Source organism: Varanus komodoensis, unplaced genomic scaffold (genome assembly GCF_004798865.1).
Source record: "Varanus komodoensis strain SLA01 unplaced genomic scaffold, ASM479886v1 scaffold46_3, whole genome shotgun sequence".
Lineage (NCBI taxonomy): Eukaryota > Metazoa > Chordata > Lepidosauria > Squamata > Varanidae > Varanus > Varanus komodoensis.
Window position 1 is genome coordinate 1,440,386 of NW_025336044.1, and position 24,297 is coordinate 1,464,682.

At 51.6% G+C, this 24,297-nt stretch overlaps 1 protein-coding gene across 1 annotated transcript in view; it reads left to right on the forward strand.

Annotated features, from left to right (window-relative positions):
* The window catches only part of SLCO3A1 (solute carrier organic anion transporter family member 3A1), a 90,707-nt gene extending 68,614 nt beyond the window's left edge, over positions 1–22,093 (forward strand). The window contains exons 6-11 of the mRNA XM_044445003.1: positions 532–696; positions 1,683–1,881; positions 2,699–2,837; positions 7,204–7,379; positions 10,668–10,732; positions 12,159–22,093. Of these exons, the coding sequence (XP_044300938.1) occupies positions 532–696; positions 1,683–1,881; positions 2,699–2,837; positions 7,204–7,379; positions 10,668–10,732; positions 12,159–12,538 (1,124 nt within the window). The 3' untranslated portion in view covers positions 12,539–22,093. The remainder of the gene's footprint in view (positions 1–531; positions 697–1,682; positions 1,882–2,698; positions 2,838–7,203; positions 7,380–10,667; positions 10,733–12,158) is intronic.
* Positions 22,094–24,297: the final 2,204 nt, after the last annotated feature.

Sequence of the window (24,297 nt, forward strand, 5' to 3'; positions counted from 1 at the left end):
AGATGTTCCCCTTCGATTGCAGAATCACATTCTCATGCAGCCCAGACTCCAGCATCACCAGCCAGAGCCAGAGCAACTGCACAGAGCCAGGGACGGGGCCCGGGGGTCCTCCAAGCCAGCCCCCTGTGACGGAGAAGGTCCCCACAGCTGGGAGAAAGCACCACTTAAGTGCCTTGGCAATGGAGAGCCGGTCCCTGCAGGCTCTTTGTTCCACCGTCAAGCCTCCAGCCCCACTGGGGTGTTTCTCCTCACGCTCGGCCAGAAGCCCCCTGTCCGGAAATGTGCTGCTAACTTGGAGGTGTTGTCAGAGGGCCACGTGGGAGCCACTGGCCTGTCAGGAAATGGGCATGGGTCACTTCAGTGGCCGGCGGGAGCAGCTCTTCCCCCGGGAAGCAACAGCCATGGGGTCCCACCACACAGGTGGCAGGTGCCCCAGCTGGGCTGCCGGGTAGCCAGCAGAATGTCTCGGGTGCTAGGGAGGCTCCAACGGAACGCCGTGCTGACCTCCCTTCTCTCTTCTCCTCCCCCCAGTGATCCCCACGGTCACCAAGCACCTGCTGTCCAACCCGGTGTTCACGTGCATCGTCCTGGCGGCTTGCATGGAGATCGCCGTGGTGGCTGGCTTTGCCGCCTTCCTCGGCAAGTACCTGGAGCAGCAGTTCAATCTCACCACGTCATCTGCTAACCAGCTGCTGGGTAAGTAGCCATAGTGGGGATGGGTGCCGAAAAGGGGCGCCACGGGCCCCTGCAATGAGTCCGTGTCCCAGCAGGGGCCCCCAGAGGAGAGGCCCCGGAGTGCCACTGCCTGCAAACTCACAGGCTCACCACCTGCCAGCAAGCAAGCAAGCAGTTGCCGTGATGAGGAAGAGGAGGAAGAGGAAGGGCAGCTGATGGGAGTGGCACTTTCGGAGGGAGGAGCTGATTGAGGGCTGCACTGCCAAAGCCTGGAGCCAGCGCTCCTGCGTAATGCCAGGGGCGGAGGGCTTCCCAGTGCGCATTCTCTAGATCTCACGAGACCCGTTTCCAGGCCCGATTCAAGGTGCTGCTGCTCACGCATAAAGCCCTAAACAGCTTTGGGCTGGCACACTGGTGCGAGTGTTTGCTTCTGTGCGGCCCTCCCTGTAGGCAAAGAACAACTTCAGAGACTTCCCTATGAACGAAAGGGGCAGGAGGGGAGCCTGGCACCCCAGTGATGGCATCTTCCCAGAAGGAATGGGCAGCATTGAGTCGGTTGTGAAAACTTTCTTGCCCCAGAAGGCATTCGGTGATTTGAATGCACGATGGAAGGTTTTCAACCCTGTTCCCTTTGATTCGTGGACTTAGGCTTTTGGTTTGCTACTTGGCGGTGATGTTATCTAAAGGTCCTTGCAAGACCAACTCCACTTTTGTGTGTTCAGACCCCAAAACCTTTTTACTTTCCCAGTGTTTTAAGACCTGGCTGTTTCAATTGGGGTTTTAGTGTTAGTTGAATTTTAGGATGCTGTGTTTTATTTTTTGTATTACTAAACCATCCCAAGACTTCGGTAATGGATGGTCTAGAAAAGTTACGAATCAATAAAGGGCTGCATGCCTCTTCTTTAATCATGCTCTCCATTTGAGAGCCAGCAGCCAAACAGGGCTTGAACCCAGCGCTCTCCCTCCGGTCCTCGTCTGACTCCCCCGCCCCTCTGCCACGTCTGCAGGCATGACGGCGATCCCCTGCGCATGCCTCGGCATCTTCCTGGGAGGCCTCCTGGTGAAGAAGCTCAGCCTCTCTGCGCTGGGCGCCATCCGGATGGCCATGCTGGTGAACCTGGTGTCCACGGCTTGCTACGTCTCCTTCCTTTTCCTGGGCTGCGACACGGGCCCCGTGGCCGGGGTCACGGTGCCCTACGGAAACAAGTGAGTATCGCGAGGCTTTCCGGGAAGTTTCAGGCGTGGCGCTTCAGGGGGATGCTTTCCCTAGCCTCAAAAATGCGCAAATTGGGACCCCACTTTGCAAGCACGGATTCCAAGAAGCACTTGCGCAGCAACAACAGTGCACTCCGGAAGAATCCGAATTGCAAGACCTGATTAGGGGAAAAAGTTCGGTCTGCTTAGATGGGCTTCCCCGGACCAGGGTTTGCCTGCGAATCTTGCGTGCAGCGGCGTCGAACCTGAGGGATAGATTAGGTTTCAGAGAAGCTGCCTGGAGGCCGGCAAACGGGGCAGGGCCAAAGGGGACTGGGCCAGGGCTACCAGAGACGCCAGCATGTTGCAGCTGAAGGCTCAGGCCATCAGTAACGAAGCTGCAGCAGTTCAGCCTCTCTCTGGCTCCAAGCGAAATAGCCAGTGGGATGAGGGAGGCCTTTGGTCTGATCCAGCCAGGCTTTTGTGCCCCAGGGACCCCGGTTTGGCACCCCCAGAGCTGGCCCCTGCAGGGCTCCGCGCGTCTCTGGCTTCTCAGTGCCGGGGCAGTCTCCGCCGAGCATCGCTCCGTTATCCCAACATCCATCTGTGCCAGTTGCAAGGAAGGCGGCTACTCAGTAGGAGCTGCCTTCAGGCTCTGGCGGTCCTTGCATTCCTCTCCATCTGCCCTGCAAGCAACAGCCACAGGGACTTGGGGCCTTCTTGGAAGCCATGGTTTTGGGGCAAGAGAGTGTGCCGGGTCCTTCTTTCTCCCTTGCCAACTGCAGGTTCCTCATCCCACTGAGCCCCAACCCCGTTTCCTCTCTTCCAGGTCAGGGCTGTCCTCCAGCTTGGCCCCATATTCTGCCTGCAATAACCACTGCAAATGCCAAACGGATTCCTTCACTCCCGTCTGTGGGGCAGATGGAGTCACGTACCTGTCGTCATGCTTTGCTGGATGCAATAGCACGGTAATTATCGCGTTCTCCCTATTGTTGTTAGTGCGTTGATTTGCTGCTGTTTTGCCTTCTGCGAGGAAGCCGGAGCAGCTTGCTTAGTGCTTCTCCACTCTCTTTGCAAGACCGGTCAGGCCAAGAGTGAGTGCCTGGCCCAAAATCACCCCGGGAGCTTCCTGGCTGAGTGGAGATTCCAACCCACATCCCCGAAGTCCATGATCTAACCCTTTAGTCACCACTGGCCAGCCATGTTTCTTCATGGTCCTAGGGCTGTGTTTAATCATAGTATCAATTTGCAGTCATGTGAAGTACGAGTTCCCGTTCTGGGCACCACAGCTGAAGAAAGATGCAGACACACTGGGAAGGATCCAAGGAGGGCAACAAGGATTATTCCCGGACTGGAAACGAAGCTCTGTGAGAAGAGATGGAAAGAACTGGGTGTGTCTGGCCTGCAGAAGAGAAGAGTGAGGGGAGAGAGGATAGCAATCTACAAGTACTTGAATGGGTATCACAAAGAGGAGTGAGAGCGCTCACAACTCTTCCAGGTCAGGGGTTCCATTTCTCTCCTGCTCCAGCAGCCAGGAAGATCTTCCCAACATCCAGCCGGAACCTGGCTTCCTGTAACTTGAGCCCATTATTCTTTGGGATGATTGAGAAGAGATCCTGGCCTTCCTCTGTGTGACAACCTTTCAAGGACTTTAAAAGTGCCGTCCAGACTCCCCTGGAGGCTAAGCACACACCGCTCTTTCAAGCTCTCCTCACAGAGCTTTGGAGGCCTCCTGAACATCGGGAAATGGCGGCGACCACCAGCACCAATAGCGGGAGTACTGGCTCCTGAGGTGACCACCTTCAGATTTGTCCAGGGAGATCGAGTGGGGAAGAGAGTTGGGGAGCCATTAGCTGCAGAGGACTGCTCCACCTCCCAGTTGCCTTGCTTACGTTTCTCTTGTCCACCTCCGTGAAAATCTCACTGATACTCCATCCCTTGCCAAAAATAAGTCGGATTTTCTGCATTCCCAGAAGGGATGGAAGAACCAATGGGAGAAATGCAGTAGAAGAACTATTTGATTCCAGTGTTGTGCAGTCAGGTCATTAAGTGCCACAGCCTGTGTTTGCCTGTGTACATTTTCGATTGCTGAAGATGGAGGGCAAGTCTGCTGAACCAAGATGCTCTCCTCGCGGCAGCGATCACCTGGATGGCCACACTTTCCGAAAACAGGGATGAGGTGATCCTGCTGAATGCGAAAGGAGCTCCACAGGGTGTTTTGTATTCCTCAAACCGCAAAGATCACCAGGTGGAATTATCCCCAAGTGCTCTGGTCCTCCTTTTCTCACCAGACGTAGTCCTTTGCTGTCGCCCACTCCAGCGGCATCTTGGAGCGCCTTCGCTTGCCTTCTCCTCAGTCACGCATGTCAGGGCATCGGCGGAAGACCGAGGCTCCTTTTAAGACCCCCTGGGGAGACATGCAGAAGTGCCGCTCTCTGAAACTCTTGAACAGAAGGTCTTTTTTGTTGCTGCTGTGGCCTGAAAATCCAGCAGGGCAGGCTTGCTTGTGGCAATATTGCTGCCTTCTGGCCCAGAAAAGGACATGCTGGGATGTGGGGGAGGAGGGCACGTGGAAACCTTCCGGAAGAGCAAAATGTAGTCTTCAAGGGGCAAGCAGAAGAAACGTCTTGTGACCAGTCACTTACCCAGAAAGATTAAAAAGTGCTTTGGTCAGCTCCATGTTCTTCCAGAAGCAACTGGGTTCTGCCAAGACTCCACCCATCCTGCCACTTTGCCTCCAGAAGCATCTCGCAACAAAGGAAAAACACGAACATGGAGTTCATGCGATCACGGAATCCAAGAAGCGTGGAGTTGGGGGGGGGGGGGGCAAGCCCTGTCCAGGTTCAAGCTTGCGCTCAGCTGGCGCTCAGATTGCATCTTGAAGGTCTTCAGTGTGGGAGAACCCACCAAGATCCTGGGTTCCACCGTCATGTTGCCCAAACCGTAAATTCAGCCATTACGGATCTTCAAAGCATGGCATGCAAACTCTCTTCCTGGTGGGAATCTATTCTAGTTCAGTGGATTCCTTTTATTTTCCTCTGTAACGGTGGTTTTCAGACAGTGCTAGGAGTAACCTGGGCATCCCTGGGAAGTCTGTTCGGACTTCTCCATAGAGAAGCTCAGTAGCAGCAGGCTGCCTTCCATCCCAGTATTGCCGGTACTGACCAGCAGCAGCAGGTCTCCTGGATTTCAGGAACAGGTCTTTCCCAGTGCGACCTGAAGATGCTGAGGGCAGAAGCTGGGAACTTGCTGGCTCATTGGTGCACTAGTTACATCATTTTCAGACCGCTTTAATGAGCTGTATGTGCAGCTGCCTTTGACAACTGCTCGGAAATGTCAGCTGGAAACTTCAGCTTCTTTGTTACAACAGCTTCACTGAATGTGACTTCTGGACACAATTCCAGAGCCCTGTGAAGGCTTGGGAATAGGGTGCTGTCTCCCATACCAGCCTGCTGGGGATTTAAGATCCTTGCAGGAGATCTTTTTCATGTGCAGCAGGGCCTTCTTGGTGGCTGCCCTCAGGCATTGGAACGCCCACTAAGGGGCACCTGGTTGGCTCCCACTCCATTGTCTTTCCTCTGGCAGGCAAGTACATTTTTATTCAAGCCAGCCTTCAGCATCTGTGGAAAGGGTTTGGTTTCTTTCTTTTTTACCCAATTACCTGCTGCTACTTATTTCTTTGTGGTTGGGCTAGTTTTAATTTCATTTCCATTTGCCTTTATGCAGCTTTAATTAAGATTTCATTTCATTATACTTAGGTTGTTATTGTTGGTCATATTACATGATGTCCTTTGGCAGAAAGATGGGATATTAAAAAAGTAACTTCCTCACGCAAACAGGTGTGGGCCTCCAAGGTCCAGCTCTTTCCCAAGGGTTCTGTACAGTACGGAAGTCTTTATATGTATGCAAAGCTTTCCGGTTGCAGGAAAGTTCCCCCAGCCCCCACTTGCTGCCAAAATCCCGTGTTTCGAAATCCACGGTGCAAAGGATTCCCTGGGCAGGGAGCCCCTTGAGAACTGTGCCTCCCAAGGAAGGCTGCTGCAAAGCCCGCAGCCCAGTGGGTCATGGGTGGTTTTACTGGTGCATCACTGAGCTCTTCACCCTGCTGAGGTCCTGTCCCTGCCCCACGGACCAGGAGGGCAAACCCAAAGGAGGGCAGAACCTGAACGGCACATGTAGTCCCTGCTCAGTTGCTGGATGAAAGGGGAATGTGGCCCTTTCTTTCCTTTCAGATTCCCTGTTGACTGCAGCTTATCTTGCCCGCTTCCAGCACCCAGGCCCTTCCAGGCCGGTGCTTTCCAATGCTCCGCTGGGGTAGAGAGCTTGCTCTCCACAAAGGGTTGGGACTTTCTGCAAGGACAGCGGGGCAGGGGGTTCCTTCTCTCTTCATTGTTTGGGGGCATTGAAAGGAGGCTGGGAAAGGCCTTGCATGCGTTCTTTTTAATACACTCCAGCATAATTAGGAGACGTGGGTGGAAGCGGGGGAGAATCCAAAAGTAATTAGAAGCTTTAATTTGGAAACGTTTTAGCCTAATGCAGGGACAGAGAGTCTTCCTTTGATCCTTGTATTCACAAGAGGTCTGAGCCAGTGGCTCTTTTCCTGCAGCTGCGCTTCTTTCAAAGGCTTGGAGTAGCCAAGCGGAGATGAAAGGGAAGGGCAAGGGAGGCCACTGAGGCAGGCGGACTGTAACTGGGCCACGCTACACCCTCCACGTGGCGGAAGGGCAGATGGCGTGGCTTCTTTGCTTCCAGGGCAGCCCTCCAATAGTACTGTGGGGGAATTGAGGCACAGACATCAGGAAAGGGGAGAAGAACCCAGCTGTACGCCATGGTTCTGCTAGAAAGCAGCTTATGTTCCAGGGTGGAGGCTGTCATCCTTTTAACAAAAAACAACGTTTTTAGCCCTCGTGGTTCATGAAGACATGCCTGGTGGTGCGCTTGCAGAAATGTCACATGCCGGAATGATAGTGCTGAATGCAGTTAGGCAGTGCCTTGTCCCCACTCCCTGGCTAGAAAGCCAGCATAAGGTGGTGCTCCCGTGTTTGATGGATATGCAGACCAAATTCAAAGCTGAAGAGGGAGAGCCTTCAAGGCCCCCAGAGTTGCCCCTCCACACTTAGCACCCCGACAGTAGATCGGACAGGCCTGGACTGTGGTGAGACATTTTGCATTTCTTTTAAATGAGAGTCATTGCTGCTAAATGTGCACATGAAGGTTTGCAAAGGTAAGTGATGCACCGGCCGGAATCTGCTTTTGGCAGGGGTGCTGCACGCACAGTGCCCCCGGTTTTGCAGCACCAGCATCCGCAGCAACCTCCCGGCACTTCTCTTCCAGAACCTCACTGGATGCGCATGCCTCACGTCGGTCGCAGCCGAGAACGCCACGGTCATTCCCGGGAAGTGCCCCAGCCCCGGGTGCCAGCAGGCCTTCCTGACATTCCTCTGCGTGATGTGTGTTTGCAGCATGATCGGGTCCATGGCTCAGACGCCGTCCGTCATCATTCTCATCAGGTGAGGCTCACCTGGCGCTCAGGCGCTTTTGGTGCAGGGGGACAAGCAGGTGCGGATATGAGCTTCTACATCATGTGTGTTATTATTTCTATTATTGTACTGGTGGTGGTTTATTTTGATTGGAGGTGCATTTCAGTTTCCTTCCCTGTGACGGACTTCTCCCCCCTTCTCTCCATGGGGCTGTTTGTGGGTGCAGCAACACCAGCCATTCTTGTGAGTGACGAAGTGTGGTAGCTCCGTGAGAAGCTGTGCGTTTGGCCCCCGGAGGTGTTGCTTTGGCCATGCCCGTCACTGCATCTGTCACATAAAAGGGTTTCCTACTCCGGCTCTGTATTCTGAGAGCCCAGGAACTCTCTCTGCCCTTGCACTCTTGCGATACCTTCCCTCGGTGTGTCTGGCTGCTGGCGCAGTGTCCCTCCGCACCCATGCCCTGGCTCATGGGCTCCCCGTGCTTCCATAGCCGAGATCGCAAGTTGGCACCGTTGGGCGTTCGTGCAAGGCGGCGCTCCGTGTCCTCACCTGTGCACCTTGCTTGTTCACCTGCCCTTCTCTCAGGCCTGGGAACTGGAAACCACAATGGGGAGCAGGCAGTGGGGAGACAGATGCCTGGATGGATGGAGCAGGGCATGGAGAGCATCTCGCCGCCTGCCCTGCAGCCGGCGCCAGATACGGATCGTGGCCACTTGCAGTGGTTCTGGGGGACATTGTATTAGGGCTGAATTGCTTGGGATCGCCTTGTGCAGCAGGACTTTTTTTGGGAGGGGGTGGGGAACGCTGAGATGGAGGACACTGCCCTTCTGTGACCAGCTGCAGTCCTGGCAAAATCCACTCTTCCCCTGCTTCTCATATACCGCGATTAACAGGGAAAGGTCCCACTGCGCTGCACAGCATACGGAGAGCAGGAACGAGGAAGGGAAGGGTGTAAGCAGGAGAAATCAGACAGACCCACTCAGGGTTAAATGCTTCAGGTTTACTGACAGGTTGCAAGCTGCGAATCTCACATGACATGGCAGTCAGGTCCTTAATGGTTGTTTTCCCATGTTAAAGCCCCCCCTTCATTTGCTGCTCGTATGAAAAGTGCTGCAGGCCCTTAATTGTTCTGGCGGCTGTTTTCAACGCAGGCTGCCAAATTCAGGTTTCCCCGCCCACCCGGCCAGTTTCTGGTGCCTCATTCAGTTTAAGTACAAGCACAGGGCGCGAGCCGATCCGATCCGCACCCTCCTTCTACCTCAGCCGTGCCTGGAGGATGAAGGAGGCCCACAAGACACTCACTGGCACGTGCTCCAGAGGCGTTCCCAGCTCGGCTTCAGAGCCGAGTCAGCGCTGTGTTCGCGGCTGGCTTCCATCTGCCTCCCCTTGAAGCCAGTTCGAAAGCTGGCTTCCCTTTCGGAGCAGGAGCAGCGCACGGAGTGTGGGGAGCTCTTTATCCCGACCCTCGGCTGCCCGGTCCTGCATCGACCGCGTCTGGCCTCAGGCTAGGAGATCGGCTGCAGATGGGTGGCACTTCGGGAAAGTCTGTGCCAGAATAAACAAGTTTGTCTTCAGCTCACCGTTGCACTCTGGCTAGTGTTGCCTCGATAAGCGATTGTAGCCGCCCCCTGCGGACGCTCTGCGTGTGGATCCCCTCCCCACTGCCTTCCTCGCAGGGTGCTAATATCTGAAAGGGTTCCTTTTTCCTTTGAAACCAACCCAGTCCCCCAGTCCCCCCGGTTAAGGCTTTCCTTTGGGCATCCGATGGCACAGGACGGGGTTCTTGGGTGCCAGTCCTGGGAGGTTTCTTCTCAGTTGTTCCAACTGCAGTGGGCCATGCAGAGGTAATGAAGCATGAACAAGCAATGCCTGCTGAGCAATCCTGATGGTCCTGAGCGTTCCTCAGTGTGTCCCCCTCCAAGTCCACAGGCACCGCTGCTGTTGTTATTGCGACTGCTATTTTACGTTTATTCTCTGCTTTTCGATCACTTGCAAGGGAATCAAAGGGGTTTACGACGTTCTCCAGGGATTCATGCTCAGAGCAGTGGGGTAGGGTGGGCTGAGCGTCTGAGGCAGCTCCAAAGTCCCACAGGGAGAGTCATGGCTGAGTGGGGACTCGGACCGGCATCTTCTGTGTCCTTGTCCTGCACTCTAGCCACTAGGCGCTAGTGTCTGTGACCATGGAAGTGGGACACTGGATTTAGATGCTTGATGATCTCAGAGGCCTGTCAAGCAAAAAGGAAAAGAAGAGAGGATAAAAGGAGGGTGAAGTGACAAAAATTGAAACCTTTTGAAATCAGACGCTTCTATATAACAAGAGAGCCACCCACAATTTATTTAAATGCACTGCCCTTCATCTCATGGTGCCAGGCACTTTGCAGAAAGTAATGCATTCTTGAAAAATCCTCAGGAAACCCCACCAAAAAGACCCTGTACTCAGCTAGGCAGCAAGCCCCGCTGCGCCGAGCAAATGCATTTGGACCCAGAGCTAAGCGGACCGGGGTGGGGGTGCCAGCCCCCGCTCCATGGAAAGGGCAGACTGCCATGGCCTCACCAGCCCATTCCGCACCCAGCCTGTAGAAGGGACTTGCTGTAGTAGAAGACAGGAAGAGTTGATTTTACAGCCTTCCTGCGTATCTGGCTGAGCATGACCGGAAGCAGCTGGCTGGACCACCAGTCGGACCTGGCCTCCAATTTAGCAGGACTGTTTTCATGTCTGACACAGAACCATGTGCATTCAGGTAAAAGTCCTTTAAACTTGAGGGCCAAGTTTCCAAGAAAGCGCTTGAAGGCCCTAAACCAGTGGAAAGCAAGGCTGGAGGGAAGGCAGGCTGGGCCACAAATTCTGATCAGTACAAGCCTGTGGTAGCTTAAAGCTCTTACTGGATCAGTAGCCAGGTCTAGGGAGAAGTATTCCGGCCTTTTGGACAGGGAAAAACTCTCACAAAACCCCAAACACTAGGTTGTTGGCGGAAAGGAGGTGCCCATTGCAATTCTGTAGGATTCACTGTTGATTCTTTAGTATATTGAGAAATGATTGGTATATTCATCACAGATGATTTATTTCTTAACAGACAGCTGCAACTGTGATTGTTTTCAGTCCTGGGGGGAAGCAGAGTGGGAGCGAAAAAAAAGTCGTACAATTATCTGATTTTCTGAAGATGAGCCGTGTCATCTTGGCTGGCAGCAAGACTCAGCTGTCAGGGTTGGGGGGCAGGTGGGTCTGTTAATTAAAGCTTTTTTGTGGAGACAAACACCACTGTCCTGAAGTGTCTGCATGTATGTATTCATTTCTGCCTGGATGTCTCTCTTCTACAGAACAGTGAGCCCAGAGCTGAAATCCTACGCCTTGGGCGTTCTCTTCCTTCTCCTCCGGTTGTTAGGTGAGCACAACCCTGGTGGAATGATACACTGGCACCTGCCAAAATGGTTTCGAGGGCACTGTGTCAAGCCGGGAGGCCGGGTCAGCTGCGGCATCAGCAGCGATGGCCAGGCTACATGGGAAGATGCCGTGACGAGGCCCCGTCTTGATCGCTCAGCCGTCGTTTGCCAGCTGACACCCCACCTCTCCACAACAGTGAACCCTCTTTCTGAAAGCCTCCATTGGTGGCCCCACACCCACAAAAGGCCTCTGTGCTGCAATCAGGCCTTTTGAAAAGGGGCCTTTTTTGTAGCGTGAGAGAGGAGTGCAGGGAGATCAGGACAGGGGACAGGTGGGGACTCTCCGCAGGCCGAACATCCGTCTGTGAATGTCCATATCCATCCCCACCCTGGTTCTAAATGTCAGTCTTAGGAGCATGAGGGGGATGCCTGGCTGGGCATGGCGGGAACAGTTTTTGGTCTGCTGCTAAGACCGCTCTCTTCTCGTTGATAACAGAGTGTAGGACATGGAATAAGCAGCTCAAGTTGCGACAATCCAGGTTCAGGCTGGACATCAGGAAAGGTTTCCTTGCTGTCAGAGCAATACGACAGTGGAACCCGCTGCCTGGAGAGGTGGGAGGCTCTCCCACCCTGGAGACATTCAAGAAGAAACTGACCAGCCATCTGAGTGGGATGGCGTAAACTGGTGTCCTGCAGCAGCAGGGGGCTGGACTTGATGGCCTTCAGGGTCCCTCCCAGCTCTACTGTTCTAGGATGCTATGATAAGTTTGTAAAGGGCTCAGAAGACAGTTAGCTGACTATGCAATAATGGCAAAATTCACTAACAACATTAACAGAAGGCCAGTCAAAGATGGGAAGTTTACTATAAGCAATTTAATTAATTGCTAAAGAAAACACAGTTTTTATAAATGTCAGTAATTACTACTTTAAGGTTAAAGCAATAGACTGGACAAATTTTGTCTGACAAATTGAATTCTTTTGATGGGATTACTGCTGAAGAGATTGTTGCTTTTAATGAATGTGTTTAAGTGCTGATGTCACCTGCTGTCTTTCTGGATACATTTGTGGACTTTCGCACCTTTTCCCCCATATCCTCTTCCCTTTCTTATAGTATCTTGATCGTGCCTCCCCCTTCTCCTCTAGGACCCCGAGGGCATGGAATGGGCTTCCCCGAGAGGTGGCTGAGGCCCCACTGGGGGCAGTGTTCAAGGAGAGGCTGGACATGCACATGGTGGGCATGTCATGAGCGGAGCTGGCTGGTGCTGGGGGTCAGACTAGATGGCCCGGGAGACCCCTTCTGACTCGCTCTGTTTCTATGTATCTTGTGCAAATAGATTTTAGAAGATTTGGTGGAAAGGGGGGACTCAGAAGATGCCCCCTTTAAATATGTTCCAGCCAGCATTAAACATCTGTTTCCTACCTGCACAGGTTTTATCCCACCTCCCCTCATCTTTGGAGCGGGAATTGATTCCACCTGCCTCTTCTGGAGCACGTTTTGTGGCGAACAAGGAGCGTGTGCTCTGTACGACAACGTGGTTTACAGGTACCTGTACGTGAGCATCGCAATCACTCTGAAATCACTTGCGTTCATCCTGTACACCACCACCTGGCAATGCTTGAGAAAGAACTACAAGAAATATATCAAGAACCATGAAGGTGGACTCAGCACGAGCGAGTTCTTTGCCTCCACGCTGACCCTGGACAATCTGGGACGGGACCCCACTGGCCAGAACCCATCTCATAGGACAAAATTTATCTACAACCTTGAAGATCACGAGTGGTGTGAGAACATGGAGTCTGTTTTATAGTGACCGCAAGGGTGGATTGCTAACCCAAAAGTCCTTTTTAACGTCAAAAAATAAAACAGAGAGATGAAAAAGTGTAATATAAGAGACAAGACATTTTAGAAGACACAAGCAAATTGGCGGCCAGCACTGTATCTCAAAAATACCATGATGTTCCAGAATACCCTCATGCATAGGTAAGAACAGCGGTGGGCCTCCATCCTTTTCTCAAGCGCAGACCCAGGCAGGATTCAGGAGAACAGGATCATGTTCAGTGTCTGGGCTGAGCCAGGGAGGCATAAAGCTGTGCCTCCGTGTACCAGACACATTGGCAGGTGGCATAAAGGATGGGGAAAGCCGCTCATGTTCTGGGACCCCCCCCCCCTTTTCATTGAGGGCTGAGCAAATGTCTGTCCTTGAGCATCAAGCAACAGCAAACCCAAAAGCAAGAGAAGAACGAGCCAGAACTGTTTCTCAAATCTGTGCTATTTGAAACTCAAGGACCACTGGGGTAACCTTTGCAATATGAGCTACAAAGGACGTACACTTGGGTGCTATTCGGTGACAGCAGCCTCTCCTCTCCCGAGGTCTCAGAGGGAGCCGTTTTGGAATCACTGTGCTGATTCAGCTTCATATCACCAGCCCTAATTCCAGACAGCGGCTGAAATGGCCCAAGCCCACCTGTGTCATCTCACTGCTCTTCAAACACCAGCATCACTGCATTCACATATTTCAGAGTCTGGTTCTTTGGGGGATGGGAATGGGGGGGGGGTTACCATGCCAGAAAAGTCTGGGTGGGAGCATCAGACGACCCTCGCCAAACATTCCATACGAATTTAACATTACGGAGGGATGAAGCTGGTCTAAAGGTGGTAACGGATGTTGCAGCTCGAATGGGCAACAGAGCTTCTGTGGCCAATGCGCATTTTGCTCTCCAGGTGTGAGCCCCACTAAGAGCAAATTTCTGGTGTGAGAGAGCTGGAACCGGGGAAAAGTTGACCACAACCTGGGAGTGTCGGGGCAGTGATCCCAGAGCAATCTTTCAATCATTTCTTCCTCTTTTTTTAAAGCTTTCTATATGCAGGACAGCACTGGGGGTGGGCACAGCCATCTTCCCAGAGGAAGGGTGGTGCCGATCTGTTTTGTGGGTGCTCCCACCCCCAATTTTCTGCCCTGTGCATGGGTAGGGAAACGGAGAGGCCACGCTGGCCATTTTCCGGGGGTTGGCAGTAAAATCAAAATATTTGTGGGGGTGATTGTCTTTACCGTCACTATACCGGCTGTCCCTCTGGGACACTCTCAAATGCTCTCTCCCTCCAAAGCAATGAGAGGGGTGGGCTTCCTACCCCCTGCCTCTTGTAACATCGGTTCAGGGTGGGAAAATGGCAGCAAGCTGGCCTGAACCCCCTTGGCTGGGCCACCCCTGGGACAAATTTTGCAAAGATAAAAACCGCACTGTAGGTCAGGAAACGGTGACTCCCACCGAGAGGCCCTCCGTTGGTGTTTTCGCTGGGATCGCAATGCGCTCGTGCGCATTCAGGGACGGGTCGCGCCGTAAATTGCCGGCTGGGCTCCACAGGCCTCACTCCCATCCGGTCCCCTCGCTTTCCCCCCACCTCCCTGCAGAGGCTCTCGAATGCTAGGTCTGCTTGCTCCCATCTGGACACTTGGCCAACTTGAGTTGTGCTAGAGAGGTGCCCAGTGCAGAGGAGAGTGGGTGGGGGGCTGATCAAGCCTTTCCTCCCCAGCCCAGCACCAACTCCAACTCCAACTCCCATCCTCCCCAGCAAGCACGGAGTGTCAGGGCTGACAAATATCTCCTGGGCAATTTCTGTAGTTAGCTGGGATTCCAGGTGTTTGTTTTGTGGCTGGAGGAGCAGCAGATGCTCCGGGTTCAAACGAAGGGCTCCCTCCTGGGAGTGCCGGTGTGCCACATGGATTGTACAGTGCCTTCCAAAGCAGCCTGCATGTTACAGGCAAGGGAGTGAGGACGTGTGTCGGGGAAAGCCATCCTCTGAGGAACACGCATCCCAAACCACACTTGGTGCCCAGAGCCAGTTGATTTTTCTGGACGGCATGGGATGCTCTGAGCAGCAGGCCTGTCGGGGTGGCATTCTGCGTAAATGCAAACCTGCACAGACTGCAAAGGCTCCAGGCCACATCGTTTCACTCTGAATATGCGCGGGGCTGCATTACACAATGGAAAACAAAAATACTTCCCTCTGTATTGTGAACTGGCAGGGACGCCCGTCTGTAGCACACCGCACTCTGCTCTCCGAGCGCTGCTGCTCCCTGGGAGTAGGAATTTTGTTTTCCATGGGTGAGTGGGGCTGGGGTCGGCGGTGGGGTTCAAAAATGAGTGTGCTCCACATGTCCAGAGCTGTCAGGCATTCTGCAGGAGGCATTGAGGGGCTCCAAAAGCCAGACTTTGGAGAGGGGAGCAGTTGATCAAGCTCAGCTCAGAGACTAGCGGGGGCTGGAGGCAGCATGGCGCTGGCTGTGGCTTAGCCCTTTCTAGAAGGCTTTTGCTGGAATGCCAGGCCTGCCCACTGGCTGCCACTTCAGAAAAGCCAATTGCATATTTTAAAAAACCAGTGGACCCCTCTGCTCACTGGTTCCAGAAATCAGCCCTCGGATTTACAATTTCAGTGAAAACAGGGAACCAGCAGAACTTCTCCTGGCTAGGATTGGTTTCTCCAGATCAGGACACATCCTTTTGAAAGCAGCTTGCCAGCTGGTAAGAAATGGGCAGGTGGGTATGATGGGGGTCTGATCTTTTGTCTTCCTGTTTTATTATTTTTTAATGTCTCCTCTCCAGTTCTTTGGATGTCTTAGCCAAGATAGTTCAGCAGCTTCCCTGTGAGGAATACCTTTTCCTATCCAATACGTGGCATCAGCCACATGTCCAGCGGGACATACAAGTTCAGATGACATTATATTGTTGCAAAATTCAATCCTTTCCTGTTTGTGTGCGGAACTTCACAAATGCCTAGAGAGGAATTTCTGAATGGGTGGGACTATTCTCCCGAGGCCTTTCCAGATGTGTGGGACTACTTCTCCCAGCATGTTGGCTGGGAATGATGGGTAGCATCACCCAATGCATCAGGAGGACACTAGGTTGGAGGAGACCGAAAGGGCCCTCGTGTCAGGTGCAGCACTTTCGGAATCACCTTAGACAACTGGGCATCTTGTGATGTCAGAAAGGGCAGGATGCAACCCCAGCAGAAGCTGCCACCCGTTCCCATGTTTCCTTGTTGCAGGCAATGGAGACTATAAAATATTTGGGGGCAAATATTTGGGGTGCAGCAGTTCCCCAAACTGCTGCACCCCAGTTCTAGAAACCCGAAGAACCCTGTCTGTTCATGTTGGTATACAAAACAAACAGAGAATGTCTTCTTAGCTCTTTTTCAACATCAAGTATCGATGGAAGACCTTCCACAAACGGGGGAAGTGCTCAAGCTTTGGACTCCCTCTGAGAAAGGCTATTGCACATGAGTAGAACACCTCCTTGGCATGCAGGGAAGAGCGCGGGTTCGCTCCATGGGGAGGCAGGGAACACCCTGTTGCAATCCCTGAAGGTGCCATGAATGGACCAGTGCTCTGTCCGCCACTAAGGCAGCTCCCAGGTTCTTCGGAACATCGGTCACTGTGCCAAATGCTCAGCACATGCTTTGGCAGGTCCGGAGAGCTGCTTCAGTGTTGCTCTCGGGATCACAGGAGTACTGGGCCTCTCTGGGGCCACGTGCAAGGCCTGGAGCAGGAGGGGCCCGGAGACACGAGGGTCTACTCTCTCGACTTGGCCAAGGAGGGCGACCAGGTCCTGGTGCTTGTGCAAGGATGGGTCCACCGGCCACCTGGACTGGTCTTGTACATCCTTTTTTACTTCCGTGCCAGAGGAAGGCCTGGGCAGTCCTTATTTTAACATCTATCCAGCCTTTCTACATATACTAGCCAAAATGGTGAACAACAAAAATATCTAATGCAATATATATAATATATACATTATGGATTTTATAATGAGAAGATAAAGCCAACTGACTCCCCACAGTTTAAGAGAAGCCCTTAAAAAAGGGGTTCTGACCATGAAGGGCACATTGTATGTTCAGTCCCAGGCAAAACAAGAGTCTTCCTTCTTTTCCATATCCCAAGTTTCGCCCCTCTGTTTTAAAGGAAAGCCAGTCCAAAGCGCCTGTAGGTATGTGGAACTAGCTGGTTGGATCTCTGGATCCTGGCTCATCAATTCTGATTTGCAGACCTTGGCTTGGAGCCACAGGTGCCTAGGCTTTCAGTCTAGGCACCTGGGGAACAGAAAGTGAGAAACATCACACGGAAATGCAGTGCCATTTTGGTGCCTGCTGGATGGTCAGGTTGGCTTTTTATGTTGCAACATGGACACAGTTTCACTGCAGCTGGTAAAATCGCTGTAATGGTCTACCGAAGCCAATTAATTAATTGAAGGCATCAGTCTGCATCTGTCTTATGCCATGTCTGTGTAAATGGCAAATGCAACCCTCTAAAATGTACCAATAGAGACGCCATAATGTGTGTGTTTTTTAAAATAATACTTGAAAAGTTTTCTGTGCTGAACTTTTCCACATTTTCCACCATTCCCATTTCATTTGCTAGATGAGAAAATGATTTGGAAAAGAAATCCAAAAGAAGGCATTTGGGAGAAAAATTCCTCGTGGGTTGGGGGCCTTACCTTACTTATGAGGAGAGACCTGAGGATACCCTTTGATGGCGATCACCTTTCCTACAGGCGATGGTCTCAGCTTCAACACGCCACTTAATGCTCAGGGGGAAGCGTCACATTCCCATAAGCACATTTCTTTCTTTAGTCCAGATTAGGAGGCGCGAGTAGCCTAGGAAATGGGGCAACGGACAGGTGTGTGGCAGGAGGGAAAAATGTCCTGTGGCCACCTTACTGTGATTCGGGACACTCCAAAACATTCAAAGCTCTGCCCCAAGCATTGCCAGCTGTGAACATTTTGTGTGAAAAACGGTTGGAGGATTTCCCTCCACCCGGAGCAATTCAAGGAAATGGCCCCCTCCCCTGCCGCTATTTCTCCGCCCACAAATAAGGTGAAGAATTTCAAGTCTGTCTGCTCTACCTCTGCTGCATGCTGTGCATTTCATGCCAGGCCATTTTCCCGCAACGCAGCATTTTAGGGCCAGCACAGAGCTGCACAATGGAGAAGGTGAAGAGCTCATGAGGTTGGCTTGATTGCCTCAGTTTTCCCTGGGGAGGTCTCATGAGAAGCCCTCCTGTTTTCCTGTGGGTCCAAATAGACCAGAAGCATGTCTGTGTTCAGTCCTCAAAAAGCAGCCTGTGAGGCCCTGATCCAAGCTACAGCATGGTCTGCTGAGTGAGTTGGCTCTTTTCTCCCTGCACAGTTTCCTGCTGGAGACCTCCATCTTGACTCGTGGTCTCCAAATGCAGATGAAAACTGGACCTTCTGCTGGGAGCTGATTTCAAACTCCTCCATAGCTGATAGTTGAGAGAAAGCAAGTGTTTGTGTGAGTCAACCAAGTGACCAGATCACAGGAGTTGGCAACTTTGGACCCATGGCTAAAGTCTGGCCCTGCAAGGGTCCCAATCCCCTCCAGATTCTTCTGGAGGCCAGAAAGCCTGTCCTCTGATCACACGTGGGTGGTTATCAAGGTTTTCCATGGTCTGCTTTTCCATCGAGAGGGTAGAACTGCTTCACCTTAGGCCTAGTTATTGGCAGGAAGAGCAGTAAACGAAAAACATGCTGGGGTGTTTGCATGCTGGCCCCTCCCCTTTGGCCTCTGGCCCCGCCCACCCCAGAATGAGGTCCCAGAGGGTTCTCTGAAATTGAATTGGGCCCTCAGGTAGAAAGAGGTTCAACACTCTTGCTGAACGGGGGCAGCAGGCCCAAAGCCCAGCACCTCCATGCGGTGTAAGAGCCCCCTTGGTGTGCGGATGATGTCGGACTGGGGGCCTGAGACCCGGGTCTCGCCCCCTCTTGGCCACCGAACTGTCTTGGTGCCTTTGGGCCGGTCATTCAGTCTCAGCCTAACCTGCCCACAGGGGTGTCGTTCTGAGATTCAAATGGAGCCAGGTGAGCCACCTGGGCTCTTGGATGGGATGGCGCAATAACAGCAACAGTTCAAGGATAATTTCACACCATCCTGGAAGTCAGCCCTGTCCTGGCCATGAATTTTTACGGTTACCAGAAAAGCACCGGCCAATCCTGGGTCCCTCAACCTCCAGGCGACACTTCAAGCCCTCTGCTTAACTAGCCCATCTACTTGTTGCCATGGAAGTTCCCAGAGGGACGTGACCCCCCCCCCATTATATGTGCTCTGACAGGAAGGGGGCAAGTTATTCTGTGGCTTAAGCCCTGATGTTGTGTTTAATTTGAGGGTTTGGCTAAAGCAAAGCAAAACGGGGGCCAAATCCTAACAGCGGCACCTATGCAGGAGTGAAGCACTGCCTGCCCAAGGCCTAAACAACCAGCGACCTCTCCTGCAAGCGCCGCCCAGCAAGGGCAAAGCGTGGTGCTGGCACACGCACACTGACGCCGTGAGTTAACCTGTGCAGGTCTGCAGTCCCTCGTGTCTGTACCTGGGACTTTTTGGTACATAGCGTTGTCCCTGTGGGAACAAGAGAACAGCCCCGTATTTCAAACAGCCATAACGTTTCATAGTGCTCTCATCGAATTAATAAGAGTTCTCATCAAATAAGTGCGTTTTCTAAAAAAAAATACAAAATGACTTAACTGGGATCTACGACCCCAACCTGTAATTGCGACAAACTCGATCCTGTGTGTGTGGAGAGAGGAAAGCCCCGCAAGTCCTCAGCCACCTGGCTGCCACACAGGGATTTGGCAGAACTGGTCCCTGGTTTTGGAAGTCGGGGGGTGAGCTCAAATCTGCACTCTCATTTTCCATTTCTGTTCCCTGACAAATAAGGGGGGAGGGCAGTTGATTTGGGAAGGGGGAGATTGGCAAGGGAATGGCCCATACATTTAAAGAACCGGCCATCATGAGGTGGGAAGCGAGGGTGCATGTAGAAATGTGGAGCCACTCAGCAGAAATGTGGGAAGGGTCAGACCGAAGCTCTGGTGCTTTTTATTTCAGGGTGATTTGAAACAGATGCTTCTCCATGCGGAGAATGCATCTGTCTTTGAGCTTAATTCCTGATTGTTGAAATCCAATTTTGTCATTTGGATTCCTTCCACACAGCCTCTTGGATAGGAGCAAAGGGGACCTGAGAACAATCCAGTCCACAAGCAAATTTAACCAAGCTCTTTTTGCATCTGGAGGGTGTATGTGAGCAAAGAATGTGCAGACATCCTTTTGTGGCAGGCGGAATTGAGATGGCAGGTGGAAGGACCCAATTTTAAGGACTGAACTGCTGCTTTTAAAAGTTCACGACCGTTATGCATTTTTCTTTCCTTTACCAGCTTGCCTTGGCTTTTCATCTTTTTTGTACCATTGCTAAAGTGCCTTGCCTGACTGCAATTATGTATTTTTTGTTCAACTATTACACAACTTTTTAGAAATGCCCAGTCTTAATAACCGGACTGGCTTCATTCACCAGGGTTCCAACGTCCTTAGTGGGAAAAGAGGTGAATTCATATCTCTTAAAATCAAACAGCTGAGTGCAAGAAAGGAAAGAGGAGCCCTTCCAGCCTCCCTCTAAGAAATGCAGCCCATCTTCCCAAAATGCTTTTGCTTTTTGCCAAAATTCCTCTGATTTTTTTCCACCCAGAATTTGCTTTGAAATTCACTTTGCATGAAATCCTGAGTCATGACATAAGCCACAGCAAAAGACTTTTGGCTTCCACTAATATTCTTCAGCTTGGACATAATGCCACAGTACCGCAGTAGAGTCGTGAAGTGGTAGAGGGAACATAGTGCGAAGGGGATTTCGTTTTTGAACACTCCTCTTTAAAAGCAAGCAAGCAAGCCAGTCAGCCAGCCAGCCAGCAAGCAAGCCAGCCAGCCAGCCTCTGGTGGCATAGAAATGGCATGATGATGATGATGATGATGAGAATTGCATTTCATCACATCCAGTGGGGACCAGGACAGGGAAGGCTGTGTTAGCCCTATTCCAAAGTTCATCTTCCCCATGCATTTAGAATGGAAGGAAAGAGAGGGCTGGGCCAAGCCTATCATCTCTGGCCTCTCCCCAACATCCTTCTTGTCCAAGTGTTGTGACAGAAAACTGGCTGTGCTCTTGTCATCCCCTGCATAATCTAGAGCCCTGGAAAACCAAAATGGCTTAAATCTGTTATCCAGCAACTCTGCCTTCTCCCTTTGCTTTTACTCCAAAGTACAGAAGAAAGTCGTGTGGTTCCTGCACACAGTTCTAGTCTAATCACCAGGGCCTGGTAGTCCAACTTGGCATCTCTGGCTTGGATCTGAATTCTGCAGGAGCTATCCATGGTACTGAAACTTCTTCCAAAGTACGTTTGGCATCAAGGGTAGTTCCTTTAAGATTTAGACTGAAACCTGAAGAAGAAACATCCGGCATTGGAACCACCGATGCCTCAGGGTTGAGGCAGTGCTTGGAACGCAGGGCTGTTGCCACTCCTGGGGACATTTTGGGCCTGCTCTCTTTTTAGCTATGAGCAGCTGGTCAGTTTTGTTGCTTGAAGAGACAAAGATCATAGTAGGAAGCACTAGGTGTGATATACACAGGCAGTTGACCAAGCAGTGTGAGCAAGCCATCCCACATAAGCAAGCTTGAGCCCATTTCAAAATATATCCTTTACCAGCAAAGTTCAAATTGCATTGGCTAGAATTCAGAATTCCAATAAGAGTAATAAGAAAAAGCCACAGCCAGGACCTTTCCCCCTAAACTTCGATGCTGCAGAGAAAAGAGGCAGGGTTGGGGTGCAGAATCTAAGTCTTGGGGGCCACAGCTCTCCCTTGGGGGGTCCTAGCAGGCTGAGCCCCCTTCCCCCAACACAGATTACTTGATGGTGTCCAGCTTTTGCCCAGTGGTTTAGCGACTGTAGTGCCATTTCTGACTTCGCTACTGCCAGACCAGCTTTAAGGCAGCGTTTGAGGCATGGTGTTCCTAAACCCTTTTGCTTTCAGCCCAAAGCTTTTGTTCTCAGCCCTGCCCCCACCCCCCATCAGAACATGGCCCTCGAAAAGGCAAATCATCCTGCCTCCCCAGGACAAATAGCAAGTTGGCGGAGCCTCCAAGCCAGAAGAAGGCCCTTAAGCACTCTTTCGTTACAGCTGAGCCACCCTAAATTTCTTTCACCATGTGATGCTGGGGAGAAGGGCTGGCTGCCTTAGGGCCTGAGATTGCTCTCGTGCTGTGCCGTGCATCTGTTGTCGTTGTTGTTCCTGTTCCTGTTCCTGTTGTTGTGTCGCGTTTCACAGGAAGAGTGAAAGCCTATATCCACAGATTTGTTTCTGTTGTGTCTTCTGCAGGAAATGTCTAAGTGACTCGAGTGCCATTCTGAAATGGCCATAAGCAATAAGAAATGTATCAGGTACAGCTTGCGAGTTAGAGCAAACGACTGGCCAGGATGGTCATGGCCTCACCTTTCCTTCCCCTCTGGAAATATTAATATAATTTGCAAAGAGGTTCCTCAGATCTCTGTTTCATGTGACTGACTTCTTTGTTTGTCCTGACTGACTGGGAAAGGGAGCGGAATATGCTGCGCCTCTGTGTTGAGCACGGGCTGGTGCTGGGAGAAGCTTCTGATCGTATTGGGGCCATCCTTCAATGACGGGGCTGGATGACAAAGCATCTGGCTAGAATAATCCCAGAAAGGGGTGAAAGTGTCTGCACGAATGCAAGCAGAGCATGCCTGAAACCGTGGCAGATGGTCCTAGAAATCCCCAGACATGGTCTTCAGATCTGCTGAAGTTAAGTGGGCTTGGGTCTCATCAGGGCATGGATGGAGGACAATCCAGGAACTCCCTGAGTTCTGTGATGGAAGAAAAGGTGAGGCTGAACTGTACCACACAAGGGCATTTGATTAGTGTAAAGTAAGCCATGGACGTCCGGCACGTCCCTTGTGAATGAGGGGGTCGTGTGTGAGCAAACACATTGTGTGCTGCAATGGAAGCAGAGGGTGCCCAGAAGAATCTTGTGATGGTTGCTACTTTGTTCAATGTGGTTCTCCTGCCCCCTTGGTATCAACAGCCATGCTGGAAGATGCGGGTGGGTGGGAAAGGTTTAATTCTGCAGTATGGCTGCATCTTCACATGAGCCACTTCCTACTTAGAGGAGACCCACTTCAGCCCCTCTGCTCAAAGAGAGCTCCAGGATATTTCTGTGGAGTGAGCAGAAACACAATGGGAGCACAGAAAACCAGGAATTTCTATGTTCGGCTTTCATTTGAAGAAGAGCAGGCATCTAAGCTTCTTGTTGCTAAGATATGCTTGCTCATGTGTCAGTATTGCCCCCAGAAATCTCTGGGAAGTGAAATTTCTCAGGGCCTTCATTCTCCCTGTTACTGGCTAAGCCATGAATAAATTGTGCAAAGTGTTCAGAGCGACAGGAGAAATTATGCAAAATAAGAGACTCTGTGCCAATATGTGTAATTTTTACTGATTGCAGAACTGAGATATCCTTAGCGCTGGATTTGGATTACCTTGGTGCAGAATTTGATTAAAAAGCAAAACGGAGCCAGCAGAGCTGTTTACACCACCTCGAGTTCTTGGGGCAAGAAACTGGCACTTCTGGGCAGAACCAGGCTGAAAACCAGCCAGCTCACGTTTGGGCCTTTGCCGCTCTTCCTTCTTTGGACTGAGGCCTATCACTGAGAAGTGCAGCTTGGATCCTTGGTGGGACCAAGCATCAGAGATGTTCCCACCTCAGGCGCATGGGCCAACTATGGCTTTGCAGGAGGGCTCCAAACGGGGCATCCCTTACCCTTTTCTCCTGACCATTTGTAGATTTCCGAGCTGGTACAGTTTCCCCCAGTTCCAGACGGCTGAAATGGCTCTTACTGGTAGTAAGAGCTTTAAGCAAAAGGATGGTGCCTTTTTTTTTTTTTAGCCTGACCCCTTTTGTATCTGTTCTCACTCAGCACTAAAATGTTGCTCCCAAGAGCTTGTCTGGAACTGAGATCTGACGCCCTTGTAATAAATCCATTCTAAATTGATGTAGCAAAAAGCAGGAGAGCTTCTAACCTCCCCAAAAGGCAGCAAGACTGGGGTAATTGATAAACCCAGTGCATAAGACAGCAGGGTTTTTCCTTGGGGTGGCCTTGTCCCTCCTTATCCACAGTCCACCTATTTAAGCACATCCAAATCCAGGAGAAGCTTCCCCGTCCCTCTCCTTGATTTTTTCACTCCCACAATCCAACAGCCTCTCCCTGCTTTGCTTCCAGGGGCCAAAACCTCGTTCTGTTTGGTGCTTAATTGTCCCACCCATGAATTCCCCGTTCCTCCTAGTGAATTTCCTTTGAATTTATCAGGTACCAAACAGAGGGTTTGTTCCAAAGAATATGAAGGATGTGTTTTTAAGCATTCCTGCCTTGGCTAGTTTATCACTTGAGGGGGTTCTGCAGACATTTCCCTAATTTAATTTGGGGGGGGGGGGTAGAGAGATTTATTTAAGAAATGAGAATAATCTCACTGTATATTTGACTGAGGGAGAAGCAAATTGAAAAGACAAAGAAAAGCTGCGCTCAGTATACCGTATTTTTCGCTCTATAAGATGCACTTTCCCCCCCTCAAAAGTAAGGGGAAATGTCTGTGCGTCTTATAGAGCGAATGTGTGTGTGCCCGACGCCCGGGAAACTGCCGGCCGCCTGCACCACGTGGCACCACCTGGCCGGCAC